At 36.7% G+C, this 26,709-nt stretch overlaps 1 protein-coding gene across 1 annotated transcript; it reads left to right on the plus strand.

The window, feature by feature from the left end:
* On the plus strand, nucleotides 738–26,012 carry LOC109360501. Its single transcript, XM_019605447.1, has 16 exons — nucleotides 738–1,669; nucleotides 1,749–1,823; nucleotides 1,921–1,983; nucleotides 2,235–2,411; nucleotides 3,907–4,482; nucleotides 4,604–5,356; nucleotides 7,872–8,153; nucleotides 8,302–8,457; nucleotides 9,771–10,162; nucleotides 12,516–12,969; nucleotides 13,236–13,565; nucleotides 16,390–17,161; nucleotides 17,265–17,323; nucleotides 17,999–18,472; nucleotides 24,947–24,985; nucleotides 25,624–26,012. The coding sequence occupies exons 1-16, from the start codon at nucleotides 944–946 to the stop codon at nucleotides 25,807–25,809; spliced, it is 5,514 nt and encodes a 1,837-aa protein (XP_019460992.1). The 5' UTR covers nucleotides 738–943; the 3' UTR covers nucleotides 25,810–26,012.

Raw genomic sequence — 26,709 nt, forward strand, 5'->3', positions numbered from 1 at the left:
AAAAGCATAAATTTATACTAAAAGACTCGTAACTTATAAAAATATGAAATTAGAAATTATAAAAAGTAAAAGAGGCAAACATAAATTTTAGAAACTAAGGCTCTTCCAGGCCTCCCTCACTATATCCCTTTTGTTACTTAAATTTGGGATAATATTTACTCAATGTTTTGAAACCAATGTATACTATTTTTTAAGATACAAGTAATTCCCAAACATAGAAGACATACTTAGAAAATGGTTTCCGCTCACAATCATCCAAATATGCATGAAAATGCATAATCATAGACTTTTGTTTGGGCGGGGTAATTAGTTGGAAAATGGCATGCGTGTACCCCTCCATATCACCATATGGATGTATACCTAATTATCTATGTCATGTTCTATTGATTCCCTAATGCACCTTCCTTCAAACTGAAAAAACTGTAACAATTATAATAGGTAATTATAATATGGAAAGTGGGAGTGAAAGATAGATTTAATAACTATTGTGACATTTTAGAAAAGAACCATGAATTTATAAACATGAAACGAGAATTGCAAATAATAAAATAAGCAAATATAAATTACTCTGTGATGATTATTCTATGTTTTTCTTTTATCTATTAAGTATAAACTATTAACATATAATCATAGATATATATTTGTATAGATAAGACAAAACATTATCTTTCAAATATATTTTAGTGAAATAAGAATATTTAATTAATCGTATCTATTAGTCACATAAGTATGTGCTTCTTAGTCGTCGGCCGGTAATTTTCACCGCGCTGCCTAAACTCCCCTTCTCGAACCCTGACACCCAAATCTCGCCACCACTGACGGAGCCAACCTCCACCCTCCGCCATCTCCGACATACCAATTAACAAATCGTGCCGCCATTCAGAAGAATGAAATCGTGTTAATTTCACTTCACGGTGGTTTTCAATTAACCACAGTCACTCACATGGACACCGTCATAAACGCCGCGGTGGAAGAGATATGCGCGGCGGCGCAACTCGAAGAAGGAATCACTCTAGAATCACTATGGTCAAAGCTTCAAAACTCACCCTCTCTAACTTCCTCCAACCTCTCTCTCTCCTCCTCCGTCAAGAAAGCCATCTGGACAAACCTAATCCGCATTCCATCCCTCCGTTTCGAGCCCCAGCCGTCTTCTTTCGAAGACGCCGAAGCCGTAAAAATCTTCCCTCAACAGAGCCTCTCCGATAACTTCTTCGGCCTCTACGATTCCCAAACCCTGCAACAGCCACAAATGCGCGTCCTTCGCCTCCTCGCGAATGCCAGATCCAACGGAATCACGCAGAGCCAGCTCGCCAAGCAGTTACGCATTGACGCGAATAACTTCCATTATGTTCTTAGGAGCCTTGAGTGTCAAGGCTTGATTGTGAAGCACTCTGCTATTGAGAAGAAGAAACAGATTAACAATGATGGAGAAGAATCTGATCATTATTTTCCGAGTGTTGCCACACATTTGGTGTACTTGCATCGCTACGCGAAACAACAACTTGCCTCTCATCAGAGGTTTGAAATAACCAAATCGAATTCGGCCACCGCGAATGATGATGATGATGAGGATGCTGACGGGACTAGGCTTCAAACTGATGTCATGCTTAAGGATTATGCGCCTCAAATGAAAGAGATTTGTGACAAACTTGCAGAAGCTAATGATAAGGTTCGTTTTCATTGAAGTAATCAACTAACTAAACTAGTTATTTATGATTAACTTTTTGTATGTTTTTTTTTTCTTTCAGGTTCTTATTGTGTCTGATATTAAAAAGGAACTTGGTTATTGCGGATCACGCTCCGGACATAGGGCTTGGAGAGGAGTATGTTCTTCAACTCTAAACTTTTCAAGATTACCATTATATATTGTATGTTATATGGGTCTAGATTGCCATATTGACCTTTTCGTTGTGTGGATAGATCTTTCGCCAGTTGAAAGCAGATGGTATTGTGGAGCAGTTCGACGCTAAGGTGAATGGCAAGGTTAGTTAGTTTATACCAATTCGTAAGGACTTTCTCCAAAAGCTTTTATGATTCAAATTCTGTTTAATGAATGGTAATTTTATTATTCTCTTTGGAATAGAATTGTCCATCAATGTCTCCCTTGGTAAGCAATAGAAATTCTCTACTATTCATGTTATGAAATTGATATTGAATGTCTAAGTAACCAACCTTTTTCTCAGTTCTTTTGGTTTGTTTTAGTATACTTCATGTGAGTTTTTAATTTTTTGCAGGTTCAGTCTTGCCTTCGACTTCTTGACCCAATAACTTCCGGATCTGCAAATGAAGATAAAAACTTGAACTCTGGGAAAAAATGTCAAGCCATTGATCTGTTTGTGGAGCTTCCTGTTGAGCATCAAATTTTTGATATGATTGATGCTGCAGGGTCAGGAGGCATTTCTTTAAAGGAGGTGTGCATTTGATTCTTATATTGTTTTATTTGGTATAACATGTAAAGATGACAATGGCAGAAAAAGAGACAACAACAACCAAACCTTTATCCCACTAGTTGGAGTCGACTACATGGATGGAACGATACCATAATGTTCTATCATAAATGCCAGAAACAGAGACAGAATTAAAAATAATTAGAGCCCTGTTTGGAACATTAGTGAATTATGTGACAGATTAAAGGAGGGTATTTCTTTCTAAAAGTCCTTTGATAAGCTTGGCGATGAATTTTAGTTCGAACTTTTTTTGTTGTTTAGAGAAGATTTTAGAGGAAATATGTTGCATTGGATGAGTGGACACAATAGACAAGATAAGATTAAAAATGAATGCATTAGGGAGAAAGTTGTAGTAGCTCATATTGTAGAAAATATGGTAGAATTGTGCCTTAAATGGTTTGGACATGTGCGGAGGAGACTGGTAGAAGTCCCATTAAGGAGAGTAGATCAAATGGAAATTAGTCCAATTCCTAGAGGGAGGCCATGAAAAACCAAAGGAGAAAGAGAAACGATTAGGAAAAATTTACAGATCAATGTTTTGTCAATGAACACGATTTATGATAGAGCATTATGACGTTGTTCGATGACTTCGATCTATTTATCCGACCCCACCTAGTGAGATTAAGGCTTAGTTGTTGTTTTGTAATTTGTGGCTTTTAATGTAGCACTGACAATCAAATCATTGCAATGGTTTTTTATAAACTGATTTATGCTTATTGATATGATAAGGGTGAAGTTTGAGCCACTTGGCCTCCCCCTCACGCAAATGCTATTCGGGCTTGGGGCATGGAAAGTGCACAAGGTCGCCAAGACCTTGTGATGGAATTTAATTTAGAGTGCAGGCTATGAAGATAGAAATCTCTGGTTTCATGGTCAAAAAGGCTCTAATACTACGACAATGAACCATCTAACCAAAAGTTTTAAGCTACAAGAACCAGGACTAGTTGTTATTAAGACCTGTAAAGCAGTAAATTATTTGCGTGGCATTCCTTGATTTCTTTTTTGGGCGAATGTGAATGTCTGATGCATGTAATTTGGTAACTGTTTTTTAGTCACTATGTTATTATTCTGTCAATGCAATGCAGTCCTTACTGTCAGATATAGATGTTAAGTTGATTAGAGGCCTTGGTTAGCTTCCAATACCGTGTCTAATAGCCTAAAAAGCATGTAATGTCCTTATAAAGTATTTCAATGGCAACGCCACACAAAATATAAGAACATTCTGTAAACTAAAGTAAGAGGGGAGTATATACTTTGGCTTTCCAGTTATGGGAAGTGGGGCTTGGCTGCATTTTTTTATTGTTTTGCTTCTACTTTTTTTATTCTACTCTAGAGTGTAAAGGGTATATATTCTATCTCTAAATGGATTTTCTTTTGGCTATTTCTCAATTATGCATCCATAAGTGTTCATAGTGTTATCTTTGCACTTTTAATTTAATTTGATGTTTCTCACAAACAGATCTGCGAGAGACTTGGGATTGAACTAAAAAAGAACCACACTCGACTTATAAATTTGTGCTATAGATTTGGAATTAAGGTGCAGGAAGAACAATGCCTGAAATCCAAGACAATTCGAGTTTGGACATCTAGAAATTTCAACCCTGAACCAGAAGTTCCACTTATTCACAAGCTTGATGAAAATAAAATTTTAGACCAACATATGCCTGACAGTTCTTCAAAATTAATATCTGAATTTCTCACTTCAATTTCCAATGGTGGACCTGCTGACTTTAAAAAATGGGAAGATAGAGGAACTAGTGCAGAGGTATCTTGTAAATCTCCAAGAAATATAGAGGTTAACTATGTAGAAACACCAACAAACTTGCAAGAGTCAACTACTGAGCCAAGGTGTACTGGATCTAACAAGAAACATGATTTGATCAGTTTACCAGTGGAGGCAGACATTGCACCATCAGGAGTTTTTCCATCTGATATATTGAAACCATCTTCTAATGGATCATTTAAAAGACGTGCAAGTTCATCTTTCAGTGTGGATAACACTAGAAGGGCAAATAGGATACTAGAAAGACTCAAGGTCTCTGTAATTTTCTGCATCCTATAGCTAATGCTCACGAAAAATTTGTCTATTGCCTTGAATGTTTTATTATCAGTTATTCAGTTTCGAAGACAAATGTTTTCCTTTTTTACATGTGCAGGATGAAAGGTTCATTTTGAGATCTGAGATAAGCAGGTGGCTTGATAGCTTTGAGAAGGGTAAGTCTACAAAAGTGGACCGCAAGACTATAGATCGAATATTGACTAAACTTCAGGAACAAGGGCAGTGCAAATGCATAACAGTACATTCCCCTGTTGTCAGTGAATATTCCAGGACAAGAGATTGGGTGGTGGTTCTGCATCCATCTATAAGTTTATCTCCTGAATTAATTGATGAAATTCAAGATAGGGCGAGAATTTTCAGTAATAGTCACAGCAGGAGTGCTTCTCATCAGAAAAATGAGGAATTGATACCTGTAATAGAGGATATTCAAAAAACTCGAAGCCTTGTAGTTCCAGATGGGCAGGGTGGTAAAGCAGAAGCCATGCGTGCTAATGGATTTGTATTAGCAAAAATGCTTCGTGCAAAACTTCTGCATAGTTTTCTTTGGGATTATCTACATAAGTTAGAAAGCCATAACGATTCTTTATCATCTGAAAAATGTGTCTACGAGCTAACTAATAATCCTCATAGTAGCAGCAAATTATTTTCATTGGAAGCAGCTATAAAAGCGATTCCGATTGAACTATTCCTGCAAGTTGTTGGATCCACTCAAAAATTTGAAGTAATGATTCAAAAGTGCAAGATGGGTTTATGTCTCTCTGATCTTCCTCGTGAGGAGTACAAGTGTTTAATGGATACTAATGCAACTGGAAGACTGTCATTAGTTATTGACATTCTACGGAGATTGAAGGTATTATTATTTTGAATGTTAAGCTAAATTTGACGTCTTGTTTTTTACTGGAATGCTTTAAAATTTATCTTCTATTTATAGTTCTATTTTTGGGACTAATGCCGATTCCTTCTTTTAAGGTCAGGGTGTGGTGTTACTATGTTCTTAGTGGTGGAATAATCAACTGCTTGACATGCTATAGCAGTGTAGTTATCTTCATAGAATAAAGAAATACTACCCCCGTCCCATAAAGATAGTAAAAATTTGTATTATTTTTAGTACAAGTTTTTACCATCTTCATGACGGATTAGTTCCTAGACATGCTTCACTCATCATTGTCGTAGAAAGCTATTTCTTGTGCTTCTTTTAGAGAGACCTTATCAAGGGAATCCAATTTGGCTCATGGGAGCCATTTTTTTCTAAAAGACGGAAAAAGAATGTTATTAAGGAAGAAATATTAAGTGTGTTAACTGTTAATACACATCTTGGGAGACAAAATAGTTACAGGTTACACTTAAGTAACCCACTAGAAGTGTTAACTGTTAATCATGTTAAGAATGGTAATCAAAATAAAAAATATTACCTTAGAGTGAGCTTTAGATTTCCAGATAGGTTTGTGCAAAAGAAATCTATCTATATTGGGATCAGGGAAGAAGAAAAAGAGAGGAAGATGGCTAATGGTAGGAAATTAAAAATATGATGGATAGATGTTATGTGTCACTATATCCAAACCTATTTTTCTATATATACTAATAACTAGGTCAAGTACTGGCACTACTGGACCTACTAATAATAAGACTAATAACTTAATAACCCTAATTTTAGCCCTCACCCTCAAGTTGAAGCTTAAGGTTTCACATAGCAAACTTGCAAACATAAGACAAATAACACCACCCATCTCAGCCAAAAAACCTAAGCAACCAGTACTCCCCTAAATAACAAAAGCATGGAAATGTCTTCAGTAGACAGCTCCAATAAGTCTTCTATCTTTTTCCTAGCCCCTTCGACCTTCTAATTTCTCCTGCAATCATCACAAGACAACAACACAGGTTTTGAAGTCTTTGATCTTTCTCCTCAGTGGCCTTCTCAACATCCAAATTGGTCTCTGAACAGTGGGTCAGTCTCATGCTATCCAGTAATAACTAATAACAACAAAACCCATTACCAGAGCTCAAATTCTTCAAACACAACCGCATCAACTGCAGAACCAAGATTACTAAACCAGAATTGCCTTCGTCCCTGAGAAACTTTCTCTATTGATAAACACATAGCACAAAGGCAGAAGTATTCACACCAGAGAAGCTTATGATCAGAGAATCACTATTGAAAATTAAACAATGAGCTTGTACTCCCAAGTCTGGAACATGAACTTCATTACAGAACTCAACTTTTAATGCTTCATTCAGAGTAAAGACAAGACAGAAAAATCGATGGTTGTAAACTGAAAATCTGCTTCTTATCTTTTTCATTTCGTAATAAAAGTATTATTAGATAAGAGAGAAGAGTACAAGAATAGGATAAGACATCCTCTCAGAAAACAAAAGGAAGCACCTAAAAACTAATCTACAGGGCCATACAACAAAGCATGTCAGTCCCTTTGCATATCTACCAAAGAAACAACCCCAAAAAACCCATGTGTAGAGCACCAAAGGGATGCCAAAAATGTCACCCTTCTGTTTCGATAATGAACCATATTTTTTTGCATTGTAAAGGAGGCCCAGAAAAACCATAGGCAAAATAATTAGGAAAAAGATTTAGAGATCAATGCTTTGTCAATGGAAATGATTTATGATGAAGCATTATGACATTCAATCCATGTACCAACCTTACCTAGTGGGACTAAGGCGTGTTTCCTGTTGTAAAGCAGCCACGTTCCTTTGGAACAACCTTTTTGAGATTCTTGATTAGCATTGAGGCGTGGAACAGGTTTTGTAGCAATGTGTTGTATATGCCATTTTTTGGTGGGCATGTTTTGAGCAGAATGCTCATTTTATTCAGCATTGCTAGTATTGGGTTGCTTTTGCTGACATGTACAAATATTTAACAGCCTTGCTACATTCTTGAGTCTTTACATGTTACTTTTTTATCTAGAAATATCTTTTTTGGAGGATAACTTATATTCACCCTATATTTTCTCATCTATGATAAATTTGTTTTTTCTGTAAACTTTTTGGTCTGTGTTTGTTTTATCTGCTAGCTAATTTGCATAAAATTCTACAATATATTTTTTGGTAGATTTAGTTGGTCATGGAATTATTGGACTCCAAACTTTGTCGTCTAGGACTCCATATGGAACCAAAGTTGTTACTTAATTCTGTAAATCTTTTGTTAATAGTATCTGGGATAAGAGTACTTTTTTTTATTTTTTCTTCCATTGTGAAAGAAAAGTTGAGAGAGAAAAGAAAGCTGCAAATTAGAGGACAAAAACTCGTCCAAAACAGAAAGAAACTTTGGGGGAACACAAAAACAGAAGGCTAATAGAAATGAGTATGGTAGAATTTTATGACAGATGCTTAACGTGTGTTTACTTCTGTAGTTGATTCGGATGGTAACTGGTATGCAATCTAGAGATGGAGTTAGAATGCCACATACTTTTACTCACATGATGGAGCTTAAGCCTTACATCGAGGAACCCATTTCAAATAACCCAGCATCCTTACATTTTATTTCTCTTGATCTTCGACCAAGAATCAGGCACGACTTTAGTCTGTCTAATAGAGATGCAGTTGATGAATATTGGCGAACGTTAGAGTATTGCTACGTTGCTGCTGATAAAAAAGCCGCCTCATATGCTTTTCCTGGATCTGTGGTTCATGAGGTAATCTCCAAGTCTGTCTTCAGTGGACTATTTCAAAACTTCTCAGTTTTGACTAACATCATATTCCAACCTAATATTGTATTTTGTTGTCAGTTTCATTCCTACTCCAAGCTCCAAAAGTACTAATTTTTTATTTATTTATTGTTAGGTTTATCGCTTCCGTTCTTGGGCATCCAATCGTCTTATGACAGCTGAACAGCGCTGTGAGCTTTTAAAGCGTGTACCCAAGGATGATTATAGAGAAAAAATTTCATATAAGGACTGTGAGAAGATTGCGAAGGATCTAAATCTCACCTTGGAGCAGGTTAGATTGTTCTAAGCTGCTGCCATGATATTGTTGTGTTTACAAATTCAATATTAGCATTGTAAACAACAAAAATCAACATTGTCAAGATAGTGCCACATCATATGGGAATGTTAGCCAAAATAGTTGTTATAATGTGTAGGCATCCCTCACCCTATGAGCTAGCTTTTAAGGTTGAGTTAAACCTAGCCTGTACAATTCTAATATTGTATCAAATCTATAATGATGTTGGGCTACTCACATATATCTAGTCTTGAAATCTTCATGTTTGAGATGTCTAGCCTTGGTTGTGAGGGAGGGTGTTAAGATACACCCACATCAAATTGGAATATTGCCAAAGTAGTGCTTTTAAGGCTTAGACATCCCTCACCCTTTGAGCTCCCTTTTGGGGTTAAGTTAGGCCTAGCCTGCACAGTTCTAACATGATATCAAAGGCAGACCTAGTCACAATGCTCGACAACCACCCACCCGTAGATGCTCCCACCTGTAGATGCTCAGTCATACAAACTTCATGCTCCATCTGTCAAGTCTCAGGTGTGTGATAAAATAGTCCTACCTCAGATGAGAATATGACCACAATAGTTCTTATAAGGCTTAAGGCATCCCTCACCTTATAAGCTAGCTTTTGGGGTTGAGTTAGGCCCAACCTGCACAATTTTAACATGGTATCAAAACCAAACCTAGTGACGATGCTGGGCCACTATCCACTCATAGATGTCCAGTCCTACAAACTTCATGCTCCATATGTCAAGTCTTGGGCGTGTGTTAAGAAAGTCCCACATCATATGAGAATATAGCCACAATAGTACTTACAAGGATTAAGGCATTCTTCACCCTATGAGCTATCTTTTTGGGTTTAGTTAGGCCTAGCCTACACAATTTTAATAAATATGGTTAATTGAGGAATTAAATAGAATCTGTTATAGATTATATCTTGCTTAAACAAAATGTACATTGATATCATTTTTATATGTTTCTCCGAAATTATTTTTTATTTTTATTTTTCTCTGGGAAAACATGATTGTGTATTAGGCAAGAATCTTTCCTTGATCAATTATGCTGAGAAATTTCATGGCTATTAAAATAAGAATAATAATTATTCATTTACACTATAAGCCAATATTCTTTTTGAACCTTTGTTTCTTTAACGTAAGGACTGAAACTGTCTAATGTCAATATGATGTGCACTCGTAATTTAGAACTTTAAAATTATTAAAAATGAAAATTATTGTGTATTTTTGCCATTGTTTCAGGATGAGTGACTGTTACTATTCTCTCCAATAAAGTTTTTTTAATTTTAATGCCACTTGCAGGTGCTTAGCGTGTATTATAGTAACCGCCGCCATTGCTATAATCAGCTCAAAGATGAAGGGATTGAGAATAATTCACTTGAACGCAAGGGTACTTCATCTCATCACAGGAAAAAAGATTCTACTGAGTTGAGGCCAGCAAAGCATGCAAGGATTGGTGCAGCAACAGATGCTGTTGGCATGCACATGGAAGAGCATGGTACCCATTCAAAAGAGCAATATAATTTGGGTATCCATTCAAAAGAGCATGGTACCCATTTGCATGAATTTGAGGAGGATGATCATAATGAAATGGAGGGTTCTCAAGACTGTTGCCCCCCTATTAGCCAGTGTGTCTTATCCAAAATGAAGCCAACACGTCAAAGGAGATTCATATGGTCAGACAAAACTGATAGGTAAGAGAAAATCTGTGAGCCTGTTAAATACTTTCAAATAATTGTTATACTGTATATTATGGAAATTTGAAGATGGATCATGTATTGAAGCCAACTTTTAAGCAGTATGTTAGATACCCAAGCAGTAGGGGATTAAAGCCATACAATGAATAATAACTGTAATAGGATATTAAAATTGACTATTAGATGTTATTGATTACATGTAGTTAGTTAGCCTTCAGATATAGGCTAGTTATAAATAGAGGGGGAATAGCGATTTGGTAGATTATCTTGTATTGAGGTAATAGTTGTTTGGTGAGAATCAGGTCTCCCAAATACCTGAATACGAGAGAGTGGGTTCTCTAGAATATCCTAAGAGGTTGAACACAATTTCTGTTCTACACATTCATTTACATCTTTTGGTCCTGTTCTATCAACTGTCATCACAGCTCCTGATCTGAGAGCTGTCCGTGGGTACTGAAATGGAGATGCCAAAATTTGAAGGAGAGAACACATACTGGTTGCTTATCAAGGTGACACAATATTTCAATGCAAAGGGCACACCTGATAGCATTACATGGTAGACTTCTTGAAGGCACTGTTCAAACAGTCCCAGCCTGAATATGATCTCATTCTGCTGAAACCACTGGAGCCATACCCATCATGGCATTGAGTGGGTCATCCATGACAAGGGGGATATGGAATTCGAATTGGCTGGACGAACTTCTATAGATGAACTTAGATCTCTGTATGTTGGCTAATCGGTCACCTTTGGGAGGTGGCTGGATCATTACGTTTGACAAGGATAAACCTGAGTCTGCAGGTGGCGGATGGTGTGGCGGTTCCAGCTGAGCCATATGGTTGTGCAGGGGAGGGGTGTGTTATATTAGAGAAACTAAGTTGTCATATTTGGTAACAAATATGGAAGAGAAGCAGAACTGGGAAGGTGCAAACTAACAGTGGAAGGCAAGGATCAAATGCTGCAAGGGGGAGCTGCTTCTCTCCGTTCTGCAGTTGCTAGTGACAGTCGCTGCAGTGAATGAAGTTTGGAAACTGACTACTCCTTTAAGTGCATTACACTGGCATTGGGACCTTGGGATTATTTGTTTTCACAACCCACTAGTGTAGTTGTTCACCTTGAGGACAAACTGAATTTTTAAGGCGGTCTGGGGAGTATGGTTAGATACCTAGGTAGCAAGGGATTAGATCCTCAAGGCAAAAAGTAACTGTAATAGAACATGTAATGGGTTGTTAGATACTTTTGATTACAGGTAGTTAGTTCGCCGAGGGTGGGCCTCTGCAACAGTAAGGTTGCTGCTTAGTAACCAATAGGCTATGGGTTCAAGTCGTGGAAACAGTCTTTGTTTGTAGGTGTAGGGCTACGTACATTCATCCTCCCTAGACCGATTAGGTGAGAGATTCATGCACTTGATTGTCCTTTTACAGGTAGTTAATAGCTGTGGCAGGGTAGTTATAAATAGAGTGGTGGGAGTAGGAATTGGGGGGATGTCTCGAATACTCGTATATAGGAGAAGAATAGGATCTCTTGAGTATGTACGAGGTTGAATACAACTTCTATTTTTCTACACATTCTTTTATCATTTCTTGGTCCACTTCGATTAAAGCTTATTGATGCATGCATTTTTAGTTCGTTATTAAGTGTACAGTATTTGTTATCATTATAATCAAGTGTGAGTAAGAAGGTTTTCTTAAGGCTTTCTTTTTTATAAGCTGCCATTTGGCTTAATATTTTACACAAGCAGCTTCTCATATCAATTTTTCTTATATTTTTTTTACAATGACTATCTCAGTGACTCAATAATTGATACAGATCATGATATTCTAGCTGCATGTGTAATTGTTTTACATTCCACTGCTAGTGTCTCAGAATAATTCTTTTCAAACATGTGTTTGAATGGAAATTTTTCTACTTTTTATTTATAAAAGTTAAATCATCTAAAACATTGCTAAATTTAAATGAAACTGACTTAGAAATTTTAGTTTGAAAAAACAAATGAACATTATAAAAATTAGTTCTTTAAATTTACTCCCTGGTAAGTTCCTAAAAGGAGGAAGTGGATGGGAAACTGCTTGTCTATATCCTTAAATTGCTGCAGGAACAGCAGTCTTCTATTTTTTCATTTATAACAAAAAGACACATCGGGTTTTTAGGGCGGCAAGATAACAAACAGTCCCCCCCTGTTCTTATCCATGCTACTGTTTCATAAATTTGCAGGCATATTTTCTGTATTTCGGATAAAAATTTCTACCCCTCGTCTGTCTTTTAGATAACTGATTTCCCCTCTCCTTTAAAGCTACAAGTATGGTATTATCTACCTTCTCTGATTATCTATGGCTGTATCTCTTATTTCAGGCAATTGGTGATCCAATATGTTAGACACCGTGCTGCTCTTGGTGCCAAATATCATCGCATAGATTGGGCCTCACTTTCTGATCTTCCAGCACCACCACGAGTCTGTATAAGGAGAATGAACACTCTGAATAATAACTTAGAATTCAGGGAAGCTGTGAATAGACTTTGTAACAAGCTAAGTGAACAATATGCAAAGCAGCTGGATAAGTCCCAGAGCTTGTCATTAAACAAAGATCATTGCAGACAGTTTGTGCGATCCCAGTCAAGTAAAGGTGTTGACAATAATTTTAGCCCTGATGTTGACATTCAAAAAGAAAGTCTAAATGGAGAAGCTTGGGATGATATTGAGAAGGTAGCCCTTGATAAGATTCTTCGCTTGGCTAAGATGGATTCCTCATCCAAAAAAGTTAACTCACATTATGAAGGGTGGTCAGATGCAAATGCTGATGGATATGTAATTCTCTCAGACTTTAACATTAATAATGTCGATTCATTGCTTCCAAGTATCTTATTGGGGGTTCTTTTGAACCAAGACTTAAAATGAGACAACTTATTTCTGTCTTTATCTTATTTTATTATTAATTTTAAAAAAACTTGCTCTCCTCTGACTGTGGTATATTATCCCTCTTGGACAAAACTTTTAATTTTTTATATACTGTTATGTCATACAATATTTACTAATTTTGGAAGTTTCTGACTAAAGGAATCATTTTATGGCAGGAGTCTCAAGAAAACGAAGAAATTGCATTAGCCACTCCTAGTGAGACCATTCAGAACCATCATGAGAAGAATCATATACTTCCTGGCCAAAGATCACATCGTCGTCGCTTTGATAAAAGATTTACTACGTATCTGAATAAAAGGGCTGATGTTTATGGACGAGTATCTGAGTCATTGGCCATTTCAAATGCTGTGGAACTATTTAAGCTTGTTTTTTTAAGCACCTCAACAGGTCCATCGGCACCAAATTTACTAGCAGACATTCTTCGGCGTTACTCAGAGCATGATCTATTTGCTGCTTTTAACTACCTTAGAGAGAAGAAAATTATGGTAAATGGTGCTCAATCTTATGGTTTTTATTTATTGCATGAAATGTTGACTGTTTACTTGCTTAAGTTGATACTGATAGTCTCTCAAATTTATATGAGTCATCATGCAAATTAATAACATGCATCATATGTTTTACAATGCATGAATCAAGGATTATGTTCCCGTCATGTATTATTTTACTTTTTGTCTCTAAAGCACTTCATTATGGTAAAAGTATATCTAAGGAAGTTTATAAGCCTTTTGAATGAAGCAAGCTTTTCTCCTATAGAAATTTAATTGCAACTTAAAATTGGCAAAGGTATACAACATGGCTCTACATTTGAAGGTTGCCAAGGGAGAGATTTTGTGTTCCTTGACTTAATTTAGTTGGAACACGTCTATTTATTTATGTATATATACACACACACACATGTACAAGGGTTTACAACGATATTGAGCCATTGAGGATGACTAAAATACCTGTATACTGTATATAACATGCCCCCTAGAGCTAGGGCATAGTTATCTGTTTATGCTGAAATATTACTTGAGAGCAGCCCTATGTACGAGGCTTCCACCCAGTGGGGTCTGAAGAGGATAGATGTGTGCAGTCTTACTCCACAACTAGAGAGACTATTTTCAGGATTGAACATGTGACCCCTTGGTCACCAAGCAGCAATCTCATTGTTGCTCACCCTCAACATTTTGAAATATTACTTATTGCTAAGAAATTTGTTTAGTCATTGGTAACCGTAAAATCACTATTAAATGCCAAATAAGATTGAAGTAATCAAGGGCATTGCAGTGGTGTTCTTATTTCTTAGTTATACTGAGACTCAATTTAACTAATGTTTAACGAGTTGTCCTAACTATGGTGGACATTTTACTTTGAACCAAAACCAGTACAATAACTAAGCATCTCGTTATATAAGAGTGTCAGCTGTACAAGCTTACACACTCAGCAGCTAATGCTGAAACTAGAGTAACTACACTACACATTTTACATAGCTTGAGTCCAGCTATCCTAATATTCCCCCCTGAATCTTAGATCTGGGCAAATGTTGCTGCCAAGCAGTGAATAGAAATAACTGTTTCTGTTATTGATGAAATGAATTGCTAACCAGTACAATAGCTAAGCATCTCGTTATATAAGAGTGTCAGCTGTACAAGCTTACATGCTCAGCAGCTAATGCTGATACTAGAGTAACTACACTACACATTTTACATAGCTTGAGTCCAGCTATCCTAATATTCCCCCCTGAATCTTAGATCTGGGCAAATGTTTCTGCCGAGCAGTGAACACATCAATTACGTTGAGCTTGTTTCTCAGAACACAAAAATCTGGAACCAGATAGAGGTTTATTGAGAACATCAGCTACTTCCTGATCAGCTGGGAGCCTGGGACATGTTCAACAATGAGTTTCTTTCTAATGACCTTCTCTCTGATCCAAAAAAGATCTAATTCAATGTGTTTGGTCCTGGAAATCAGCACTGGACTCCTTGACAGAAGCACTGTACTTAAGTTGTCACAGGATACAACAGGAACTGGTGTTTGATAACCAAGTTCCTGCAGAAGACTTTGAATCCACATCAATTCACCAGCGGTGGTGGCAAGGCCCCTGTATTCAGCTTCAGCAGAAGAATGAGCCACCCGTTCTTGCTTTTTGGACCACCAGGAAACAAGACTAGAGCCAAGATAGATAGAGGAACCTGAGATGGACTTTCTATCAGTTGGATCTGAGGCTCAATCTGCATCACATTATGCATGGAGACCTAGAGGAGAGTGAATAGGAGCAAGTCTGAGAAGAAGTCCATGACTAACTGTCCCTTTGGGATGCCTCAATATTCTCTTTAGTGCCTTTCAGTGCTCTAGAGGTTGGTTTAGGAACTGACAGATTTTATTAACACTGAAGGATATTTCAGATCTAGTGATTGTAAGTTGTAACATATTGTAGAGCTCCAGGCTCCAGCCAAGGACCTGTGCAAATAAGAAGTGTCCATGAAATTTCTAGCATGATTGTCCAATTTGCAATTTCCAACCATATGAGTAGGGATGCCCTTAGTATCATTCATATTTGCTCTCTAGTAGGTCCTTTATATACTTGGATTGAGTTAAGAGCAGAGAACCAGTATGTATCTTCTTTATTTCAATGCCTAGAAAGTAATCCAGGACACCTAGATCCATAAGAGCAAATGCCAAGTTGAGTTTAGAAATCAACTCCTTGATAAGAGTGGGGGAAGTCCCTGTTATGATGATGTCATCCCCATAACACAACAAGTAGTTTGTGGTTAAGACCATGTTGAACAAATGGAGAATGATCAATCTGCATTTTTTTATGCTAAAACTGATTAGAGTGCCTGAGAGCTTTTCAAACCAAGCTCCTATATCCATATATGGACTTATGCAGTCTGCATACCAGCGATCTATCTCCATTCTGAAATCCTTCAGGTTGCTGCATTGTAGACCTCTTTCTCTAATGTACCAATTAAAAAGGCATTATTTACCTCAACTTGTTGAATGTCCCACCTGTGTTAGAGCCAGTCAAGACAACTCTAACTACACTGCACGATTTACATAGCTTAAGTCTAGTAGTTATCGTAATATCGCTTGAGAGTTCGTTGACCTAAAAAATGATTGTCAGTTTTTATTCTTTTTTATGAGAGCAGCCTAAATGTTTATTATATTTTTCTGGTAATATTGCCCATTTATTTTATTTTACTCTATGCATTAGGTTTTTGGCTACCTAATTTATCCTCTTCTCCTTACCCCTATATCTTACTGTTATATAGAGACAACCTTAATATGTGTGTCTGTGCTAGTTCTAATTACCTTAGCATTTGGCAGGTTGGGGGCAATGGCACTGAATGTTTTGAACTATCACAACAGTTCTTGCACAGTGTTTCCAGATCACCATTTCCATTTAATACTGGAAAGCGAGCTGTTAAATTTGCAGAGTGGCTGCAGAAAAAAAATATAGAACTCACAGAAGTGGGGATTGATCTTGCTGAAGATCTACAATGTGGGGACATTTTCCATTTGTTTGCCTTAGTCTCATCAGGTGAGCTTTCAATTTCACCATGCTTACCAGATAATGGTGTTGGAGAGGCTGATGACTTGAGAAGTACAAAGCGTAAGTCTGATGTTAGTGAGTCTTCCTTTAGTGAGAAAGCTAAGAAACTGAAATCCTCATCTGGGGTAGAAGGTGAAATTATTTCTCGTCGGGAAAAAGGCTTCCCTGGTATAATCATTTCTGCACGACGTGCAACATTCTCGAGTGCTGATATTTTAGATTTGTTCAAGGATGATGAGAAAAATGGCCAACCTTTTCAGGGGAATCATCAATTAAGCACAGGACAAAGTAGTAATTATTCACTTCCTGACCATATGATGGAAGTCTTTAACTCTTGTGACCCGGTACCTGTGGAAGAAAATTGTAGTGAATCAATCTGGGAAGCTATGGCAGGATATGCACAACGTTTGATATTGGTGCCTTCCAATCAAGAACAAACATGTGCCATCTGTGCTGAGGTCTTCAGGGTTGTTTATGCTGCCATCCAAAAGGCTGGTGACCAAGGATTAAGCATGGGAGAAATTTCCGAAGTAATAAACTTGTCAGGTATAGATGCTGTGTTTTATCCATGTGTGTGCATATGTAAATACATAGCTACAAACATACACACACACATATAAACTAATTTGAGATATTTTATGCCTTTCAGGAGTTGATGTAGATGAGCTGATTGTTGATGTTCTTCAAGCATATGGACAAGCATTAAAGGTTCCTCGCCCCCCTCCTTGTTTCAACAGTTCATAGCATTAGGATTATAGTTTGTAAACTATGGTTTTACACAACAAGAAAGCAACTTTTGCACTTCTATTCAAACCTTGTTTTGAGACCCAAAGTCTTGTTCAAAAACAACTAAACCATGGTTTTGACGACAATGTTGGTTTTGGTTGTAAATCAGTTTGCATATCCCAGATAGGGTTTGGTATGTTCAAATTATAATCCAAACATGCACTTAGTTGTCTGGAATGGTTATGAATTTTAAAGACTGTTGCTATAGTGCTATGTTCGAAAAAATGTGCTGCTATGTGCATTGATAGGTTAGTTTGTATCTAACTTGCACTCTATGGAATCTCTGATAGTGTTATCTTGTGCCTTTAGTGATTCTTGTTAATATTTTTTATTCTCTCTGTTTTCTTTATTCTTGAATTTCTGGTATGAGTGCAATTATATACTCAGGGTGGTTCGGAACTATATTAATAGAACATAACTGCTTGTTTTGCTTTTGCTGAAGTACTACTTTACAACAGCTGTAACAAGAAATTGAAATATTTTTTGTTGGAAATCCTAATATTTTATTCTTAAGCAGGTTTTCGGTCTCTCATATTTGGTTTCAGAATTGTTTATTCCCCTCTTTTGGTCGCTAATAATATTCTCTTTACTATACAGGTCAATGCTTATGATTCTGTGCGTGTCGTTGATGCTTTATACCGCCACAAGTACTTTTTGACACCTGCGTCTAATGTTCAAGGTGGTGCACTACCTTCTTCAGAAAACACCATTAAGAAAAGTGATGATACATGTAAGCCTTTCAAATCTGGCAAACGTGGAACTGCGTATGCTGAAACTCCGAAGGAAAGAAACACTGCTGTTGATAAAATGCACAAAGTGACAATTCTTAATCTTCCTCATGTGGCTTTAGACACTAAAAATCAAGCTGATGAAAGGAATAAAGGCTGTATGGAAGAAAGACTCTCATCTGGAATTGATCCTAAGAAAGAAACACTCAAAGCTTCTTCTGATGAATTATGTGTGCCAATATTGCCATGGATCAATGGAGATGGGACCATCAACAACCTTGTCTACAAGGGACTCAAACGTCGCGTTCTTGGAATAGTTATGCAAAATCCCGGGATATTAGAGGTATGTGCATTCTTTAATGGACAAACATAAATTTCTTTTTAGTGCTTGTGGTGTGTTCCCCGTTAAAAGTAATATATCTGTTCTACTTTTTAGCCACTTCATTATTTGCTTCAAGTCTTATTATAAAATAACTTGTTCTGATTTTACTGGAGTACAACACCTGTTACGCCCAAATTTTGAGCCATATTTAATAACATCATTCATTGATTTAATATATGTATGTCGGTACAATTTTTAGGCCAAGGAAAACCATAGGTGAAATGATAAGGAAAGGTTTAGGGATCAATGCTTTGATAATAAACATGGTTTACGATAGAGCATTATGGCCCGTTTGATCCATTAGCCAACCCCACCTAATAGGATTAAGGCTTGGTTGTTGGTGTTGTTGTTCTGTAGAATTTCTTAATGGAATTGCTTGTTAATGTGGCTGGAAGCCACACTGGCTGCATGCTAATATCTTTCACTGGTTTAAGTCGGATTTCCCTGTGCGTAATTTAAAGGGGCTAAGAAACAACTAAGGAAAAATCATTGGATGTGTGGTATCTTAATTTTACAACCCTTGCAGTTGTTTCTTTACAAATGAGTCAATAATTAAGCAAATCTAAGTGATATGTGAAAAGCCTATGAAAGAGTGAGAAAAGAGGTCTTATGGAAGGCTATAGAGAAGAAAGAGTTTTTATCGTTTATATTCGAAAGCAATCAATGATAAGTATGATGGGGCTAGTGTGCGAACCATGGTGGGATCACAAATGACTTTACGATAACTGTAGGATTACACCTATGGTCAACGTTGGCACTCATGTTTTTACCTTGGGTTTTTGAATTACTTACGTAAATGTTCAAGAGCTAGTGTCACAATGCATCTTTTTTGTAGATGATGTCCTCTAAGTGTGAGGATGGAGAGAGATGTTAAAGGGTAAGCTAGAGCTGAGAGGCATGCTATGCAAGAACATGAGCATTAGTCCTAATTATGTAGAAGTAAAATGGTACATATGAAATGTTCTGCAAGAAGCACTCTAACACTAGCTTAGAGGTGAAAGCTAGAGATCACACCATTCCACAAATCACATGATTTTGGGGAATGGATGGTGGTTTTGGTGGTGGTAGAGGCCATAGTGATGATTGTGGCTAAAGATAATGGTGGAGGTGGTGACAGTCTTGCAGAGGAGGTGGTGGTGTAGGTGACGATGGGGATGGGGTGGTGATGATAATTGACGTGGTGGCCTTGGTTTTGGTTGAGGTTGTAAGAAATAGAAAACCAGAGAGAAAGAGAGAGAAGAAGAAAGACGAAGGTTCTGGAGAGAAGAAGAAGATATTCTTTATTAATAAAAAACTTAAAATACAAAGAGTAATTGAGTTTACTTATATAGAAAAACTAAAGAGGGTAAAATGGTAAAGTAACTATAGTAACAAACTTAGTTACTTTACTTAACTAAAATGTAACAGATTTATAACTAAACTAAATGCACTATATGCATTATTCTAATATACCCCTCTGAACCTTAGGGTACTAGTTTGATGTGTCAAATTCTTGAACTCTGAGTTGATTCCTTAAGGTAAGGAATTGATTGTTTGGAAGAGGTTTAGTCAATATGTCAGCTGTTTGGAATTCAGAGGGAACATGCTTGACTACAAGAGTTTTGTTTTGAATTTTATCTCTAACAAAGTAGAGATCTAATTCTATATGTTTGGTTCTATTATGTAGAACTAGATTATGAGACATGGCCATTGTGCTTTGATTGTCACAAAGGATAATAGGAGTAGTGAATGGTATCTGCAGTTCTGTAAGCAGAGACTCAATCCACATCAATTCTTGGGAAGCTAAGGCTAAGCTTCTATACTCAGCTTCAGTACTAGACCTTGAGATAGTATTTTGTTTCTTAGACCACCAAGTCACCAAGTTTGGTCCTAGATATAAGCATGCTCCAGAGGTTGATTTTCTGTCATCCATGTCTGAAGCCCAATCAGCATCACAATAGGCCATGAGAGACAATTTTGAATCAGATGGGCTAATGACAAGATTGATGGATATACCCATGGATGTGGAGCCCTAAAGATATTTGAGAATGTGTTTTACAACAGTCCAATGAGAATTCAGAGGGTTTTCCAGGAATTGACAAACCTTATTGACACTATAAATGATGTCTGGTCTAGTAATGGTTGCATATTGCAAAGCACCTACAATTGACCTATAGAATGTAGGATCTGCAAAAGAGTCAGTGCCATGCTTGCTCAATTTGCAGTTACTAGCCATAGGGGTAATGCTAGTTTTAGCAGTAGATAAATTTGCTCTATCAAGAAGATCCCTAATGAATGTACTTGGATTGGGATAGGAATAATGAACCATTTTTCCTGTGCTTGACTTCAATTCCTAGGAAGTAGTCCAAAAAACCCAACTGTTTCAGGGCAAATGTGTTGCTGAGATCTTTGATAACTTGTTTCACAAGGGTAGAGGATGACTCTGTGACTATGATGTCATCCACATAAACCAGGATGTATAGGTGATGAGATGAAGAGCTTTGAAAGAATAGTGAGTTGTCACACTTGCTTATTTGAAAGCCAAGTTTGATGAGAGAGCCCTTCAATCTCTCAAACCATTGTCTAGGAGCCTGTTTTAGGCCATAGATAGCTTTGTTTAGCTTGCAGACAAGAGATTTATCACTCTGTTGAAAACCAGTAGGTTGTGTCATGTAGACTTCTTCATTTAAAAAACCATTGAGAAAGGCATTGTTGATGTCTAGTTGTTCAATCATCCAGTGATAGGAGACAGCAAGTGTTAGGAGTATTCTGATTGTGACAGGTTTCACAACAGGAAAAATGTGTCATTGTAATCCACTCCTTGTCTTTGATGAAAACCTTTGGCAACAAGTCTTGCCTTGTACTTGTTAATTGTGCCATCTGGGTTTTCTTTGATTCTAAAAACCCACTTACACCCAATGGCCTGCTTCATAGGAGGTAAAGGACTAAAGTCCAAGTATCTAAGGCCATGAGAGCATCATATTCTGCTTTCATAGCTTGCTGCCAGATTGGAATAGTGAGGGTAGTTTTGGCACTGGTTGGTTCAATATGTGTAAGATGAACACTAGGATAAATGGTTTTGAAAATACCAGATTTAGATTTGGTTTGCATAGGATGATATGAAACAAGAGAAGAGTCATTTGGAATTGTAGAAGTTGTTGTTGGTATAGATGGAGTATAGGTAGAGGAGGAGAGATGATTGGGAGATGAAGAAGACAAGGGAACTGAATTAGGGGATGCAAGCCAAATTGGAGATTGGAGATTAGAATTTGGCACAGGAGCAGACTGAGGATTATTCAATAGGTGAGTAAGAGAGGGAGAAACAGACAAGTTAGGAATAGAAGGAGATAAAGAAGATGTAGAAGTAGGACAGCTGGAATTATGAAATTTTATGAACACAGTTGCTAACTGGGAGTTATCAGGAGCAGAATGCTGAACAGAGGTAGAAACATGAGACATAGAAGGAAAATGAGACTCATTAAAGACAACATCTTTGGATATGTAAATTTTCCCTTCGTTAGAGAGACATTTGTAACCCTTGTGGCTTAAAGAGTATCCCAGAAAAATACACTCAGAGTTTCTTGAATTCAGTTTGTGTTTGGTAAAGGGTCTAAGCAGAGGAAAACAAGCACACCCAAACACCTTAAGGAACTTGTAGTCTGGAATTTGTTTGAACAACAGTTCATAAGGAGACTTATGATTGAAAGTGATTGAGGGAAGTCTATTAATTAAATAGACTGCAATCGTTCTGGTCATGATGTTGCCTTTTGCTATTATGCACCTCCACATTTTGGACTAACTTACACACCTCTTTAGTTTGTTACTATAGTTACTTTACCATTTTACCCTCTTTAGTTTTTCTATATAAGTAACTTAGTTACTCTTTGTATAAGTAACTTAGTTACTCTTTGTATTTGAAGTTTTTCATTAATGAAGAATATCTTCTTCTCTCTAGAACCTTCGTCTTTCTTCTTCTCTCTCTTTCTCTCTAGTTTTCTGTTTCTTACATGGTATCAGAGCGATTACAGTAAACACAAAAAGCAGTTGAAGGTCCTCCACGGGGATAACGTCCTCCACGATTACAACCACCATTACTCTCACGACGACCACGGTAACCTCGAAAATTACTTGCATGTGTATTTCCAAAACCATAGGAGGCTGGATTAGGCGATTCACCCCTTGGAGAGTAGTAAACTGATGGAGCGAGAGATGCTCGAGATTGAGAAGAAACAGGAGTGGGAGATAATGGAGATTCAGAAGCAATATTGACAGACAAAGCATCAGAAATAGATTTGTGTTTGTTCTTCTCTAATCTTGGATTCAAACGTCAACAGAAACGATTCAAGATTATGAATGGAAGGCAAATCAATTTGACTTTCAATAGAAGTAATTATCAGTTGATATTCCTCATTTAAGTCATCCAAAATGTAATCAATATGCTCTGAGGTAGAAATTGGAGTGTCGATGAAGATCAAAGCATCAACTAGACTCTTGATTTTAGTGAAGTAATCGGAGATGGAGCTTGAGCCTTGAGAAATGGACCTGAGTTGAGAACGCAGTTGTCTACTGCGGGCTTTTGTTTGCGAATTGCAGAATGAATCTAACTCCTCCCATAACTGCCACAAGTGCACACAACCAACCACTCGTGGTTGAAGACTTTCGGATAGGGAGTTAAGAATCCATGAAAACACGCATTGATCAAGTTCTTCCCATCGTAAGTAAGCAGGATTAACACGATTGATTAACCTATCATCATCGTTAAGAAAACGATGGGAAATTTCAGTTCCAAGGACGAATCGATTAGCGCGATTTGTAGTTAATGTGGCTAGCATGAAGTGTCTCCACACTAGATAGTTCTTTTCAGTGAGTTTCATTGAGAGGAGAAGACACCGCATCAAGCGGCGAGGCAGCGGAAGGAGAAATCGGAGAAGAGGATCTGAACATCGTTGTGTTGTTGTCAGTTGCCACGGCGTGATACCATGTAAGAAACAGAAAACCAGAGAGAAAGAGAGAGAAGAAGAAAGATGAAGGTTTTGGAGAGAAGAAGATATTCTTTATTAATGAAAAACTTCAAATACAAAGAGTAACTGAGTTACTTATATAGAAAAATTAAAGAGGGTAAAATGGTAAAGTAACTATAGTAACAAACTTAGTTACTTTACTTAACTAAAATGTAACAGATTGATAACTAAACTAAATGCACTATATGCATTATTCTAATAGAGGTGGTCATGATGACGACGATAGTGGTGGTGGGGGCAGTGGTGGGGTGAAGGCGGTGGTGAATAGGTGATACAGGTTGCAATGGGAATACTTCAACAAAAGCTTATACATCAAACTCCTATGAAGCCTAATCTCACCCTTTAGCCCATATTAACTTAATGCCTCTTTAATGTATGAGAGGGATTTGATGTATAAGGTTATACAATACAATGTTCACACCCAACAATGTAAAATGTCCTAATGTATTGTATTAGTTTATACTATTAAGCCTAACATTGCATACTTAATGAGTCCTTGGCCACTTTTTAGTCTGCTTCATTATTAGATCCCTATTGGTACAGACTAGAAGAGAATGTGTTCAAAGTGGGCTCATATGTCATTTACATGTAGCTATCTGTTGCGACAAAGATTGTAGATAAGATTATACCAATAAATATAGAAGTTTGAGAGAAGAATTAGTCAAACAAAGCCAATGGGCAGATTCTTCTGGTTGAACAAATGCATATCAGGAAAATACTAAGTTCTTAATAAATATGGATTGGATTCAAGAAATGCTTCCTATAAAAAAGGTTGAGGCTTAGCTTTTATAGATCTAGTAACATCATTCAGATGACCTTTCTGAGCACATAGATATTACAAACAGCAATTATTAAACTACTACTTTGTGGGCACAGCTTACTAGAATACAACATGAAACAACTTCCAACCTGAACTCCTTGGCACTCACTTCTGAAACAAGCCAGTTAAGAATCCTTGATGTTACAGGTAGGGAGAGCTTTGCCACTCTCGTGGTCCTTCCCTGCTTGAACTTGGATTAGCAAGTGCCCCTTCTGTTGTCCAGATGCTGGATGGTTTATAGCAAAAGAACTCTTAAATAACACAAATGTGACCTAAAATACTACTCATAACCGGATCCTGCAACAACAAAAAATTAATAACTGCTATTAATTATTTCCTTTTCTACTGCTCCTGCATTGCTATTTGTTACAAAATGGAATGAAAACATATCAAAGTGGTTACGTAATAATTGAGCAAATTAAAGTTTGCCAAGAGTATCGATTTTTAAATATTAAGAACTGAAAATAATTGAATGACAAGTTGTGATGCATGGTGACAACTTTACTTATCTTTAAAATAGTAGTTACATAATAAATGAAACTTGGGGGAAAGCAAGTTATATCTTTTTCAATGAGGGGAAAATATGCTAACAATTTCATTTTGTATCTGTGTCAGGGTGGTATTTTACAGCAGATGCGTGTGTTAAACCCACAGGTAACCAAAACACTTAAAATTTCTATACTTGTATTCTGAAATTATTAGTCGCTAGTTTCACATTTTCTTCATTCTAGGATAGTGATTATAAATTTTTATTTGTATTAAAAAAAATGATAATCTGATCCAGGGTAGTAAATCCTTTTGTTCCAAAGGGGTGAAATTTTTGCCTGCATGAATTTTTTGTTCTCTTAAAGAGCTATTCACCAGATTCCCTTCCCTTGATTTTTATTTTGAATCTTTTTAAGATAAGTTTTTGAATCAATAGCTCTTTTCCACACTCCTCCAGTTTCAAATTATGCAAAATCCCTTGCTACACCCCTCGTATGTACATACTCTACTGCTAAATATTTTAACCCTCCATTCAAGTTCAGAAGAAGTTGACAAGTGAAGATCTTTGTGCACACTAAAACTGGAGATGTGTATGCCTAGGATTTGCAAAACCTTGGATAAGTTTCTAAAAAAATAACTACAATTTGTTACAATGTCATCTATTAAATAGGAAGTACAATGGGTTTTGTTTTACATCTTTAGTAGGGACATTGGATGATTTTGTTTATGATATTGCCTATGTGTTTTCTATTTTATGTTTTTGCACTCTTTTGTTTGGTGTAAATGCTGATTTGAGTTTCTAACAGAGCTGTAAGACTCTTTTGGAATTGATGGTTCTGGATAAACACCTAATTGTGAAGAAGATGCATCAAAATGAATCTGATGGGGTGCCCTCTTTGCTAAGGAATCTCATTGGAAGCAAATACAAACCACCCAAGATGATTTGTAGAGACCATTACTTTGCCAATCCCTTGAGTACTTCCTTGTTGTAAGGAATCTCTTGTTTGATATCTCAAGCTAATAAATTTTAAATTATGTATATATTATGGGCAACTTTTGACACTGGTCTTAAAGTTTATATTTTGGAGAATTACAACATCCTAGTAAATATATTTTAGATTAGGATTTTGGATAATTTTATCTCTATGTATTATTGCTGTAAATCTTATTTTAGTAGACTAGGTTTGTGGAGAAATACATCATGCCTAGAAGTTTTATAAAAAGTACTTCTAACAGTGTTGTTAGCAAGCCACTATCTTAACATAGACTCTGTGTACAGGGGTTGATTTGACCATCACCATAATGTACTTACCAAATGGTTATTGTGTAAGTGATGTTGTAAATAATAGATAGTAAAAATATTAAAAAAAAAAAAAAATCCAATTAATGAAAGAGAAGTAAACTAACCTAGAATAGAAACTAAAGAGCAATGAAATAGAGCTGTAGAGATTCTTTATTATGATCCACTGAATTGAAAGATTAGTACATTGTCATATATAGAAGAGTATGAAAGTTGTCATGAGCAATGCATCCCACCATCATTGACTGGTTCACTAACAGAAGATAAACAGAAACTAACTGACTAGCAGTACCTAACTTAACTAACTATACAATAACTACTTATGTTTCTCTAATTTTCCCCCGGAAATCTGGAGAGAGAAATTAAGTAGTTAAGATTAAAAAACAAAAACCATGTTGCTTAAGAGTAATGAATCTTGTGGTTGACAAGGGCTAATGTCAGGTGTCTGAAATTCACTTGGAATATGGTTGACGTGCAAGGTCTTGTGTTGCATTTATCCCTGACAAAGTAAAAGTTAAGTTGAATGTACTTGGCTCTCTGATGGAGAACTCGTTTATGAGCGATCGTTATTGAGCTAAGACTGTCACAAAGA

This window comes from Lupinus angustifolius, chromosome LG11 (genome assembly GCF_001865875.1).
Source record: "Lupinus angustifolius cultivar Tanjil chromosome LG11, LupAngTanjil_v1.0, whole genome shotgun sequence".
NCBI lineage: Eukaryota > Viridiplantae > Streptophyta > Magnoliopsida > Fabales > Fabaceae > Lupinus > Lupinus angustifolius.

Excerpts from the sequence above, each read along its gene's own strand:
- LOC109360501 (XM_019605447.1), top strand. The coding sequence starts at position 944 with ATGGACACCGTCATAAACGCCGCGGTGGAAGAGATATGCGCGGCGGCG. Across the intron at positions 17,162-17,264 it reads CGAAGTAATAAACTTGTCAG|GAGTTGATGTAGATGAGCTG; the intron begins GTATAGATGCTG and ends TATGCCTTTCAG. Across the intron at positions 17,324-17,998 it reads CATATGGACAAGCATTAAAG|GTCAATGCTTATGATTCTGT; the intron begins GTTCCTCGCCCC and ends TTTACTATACAG.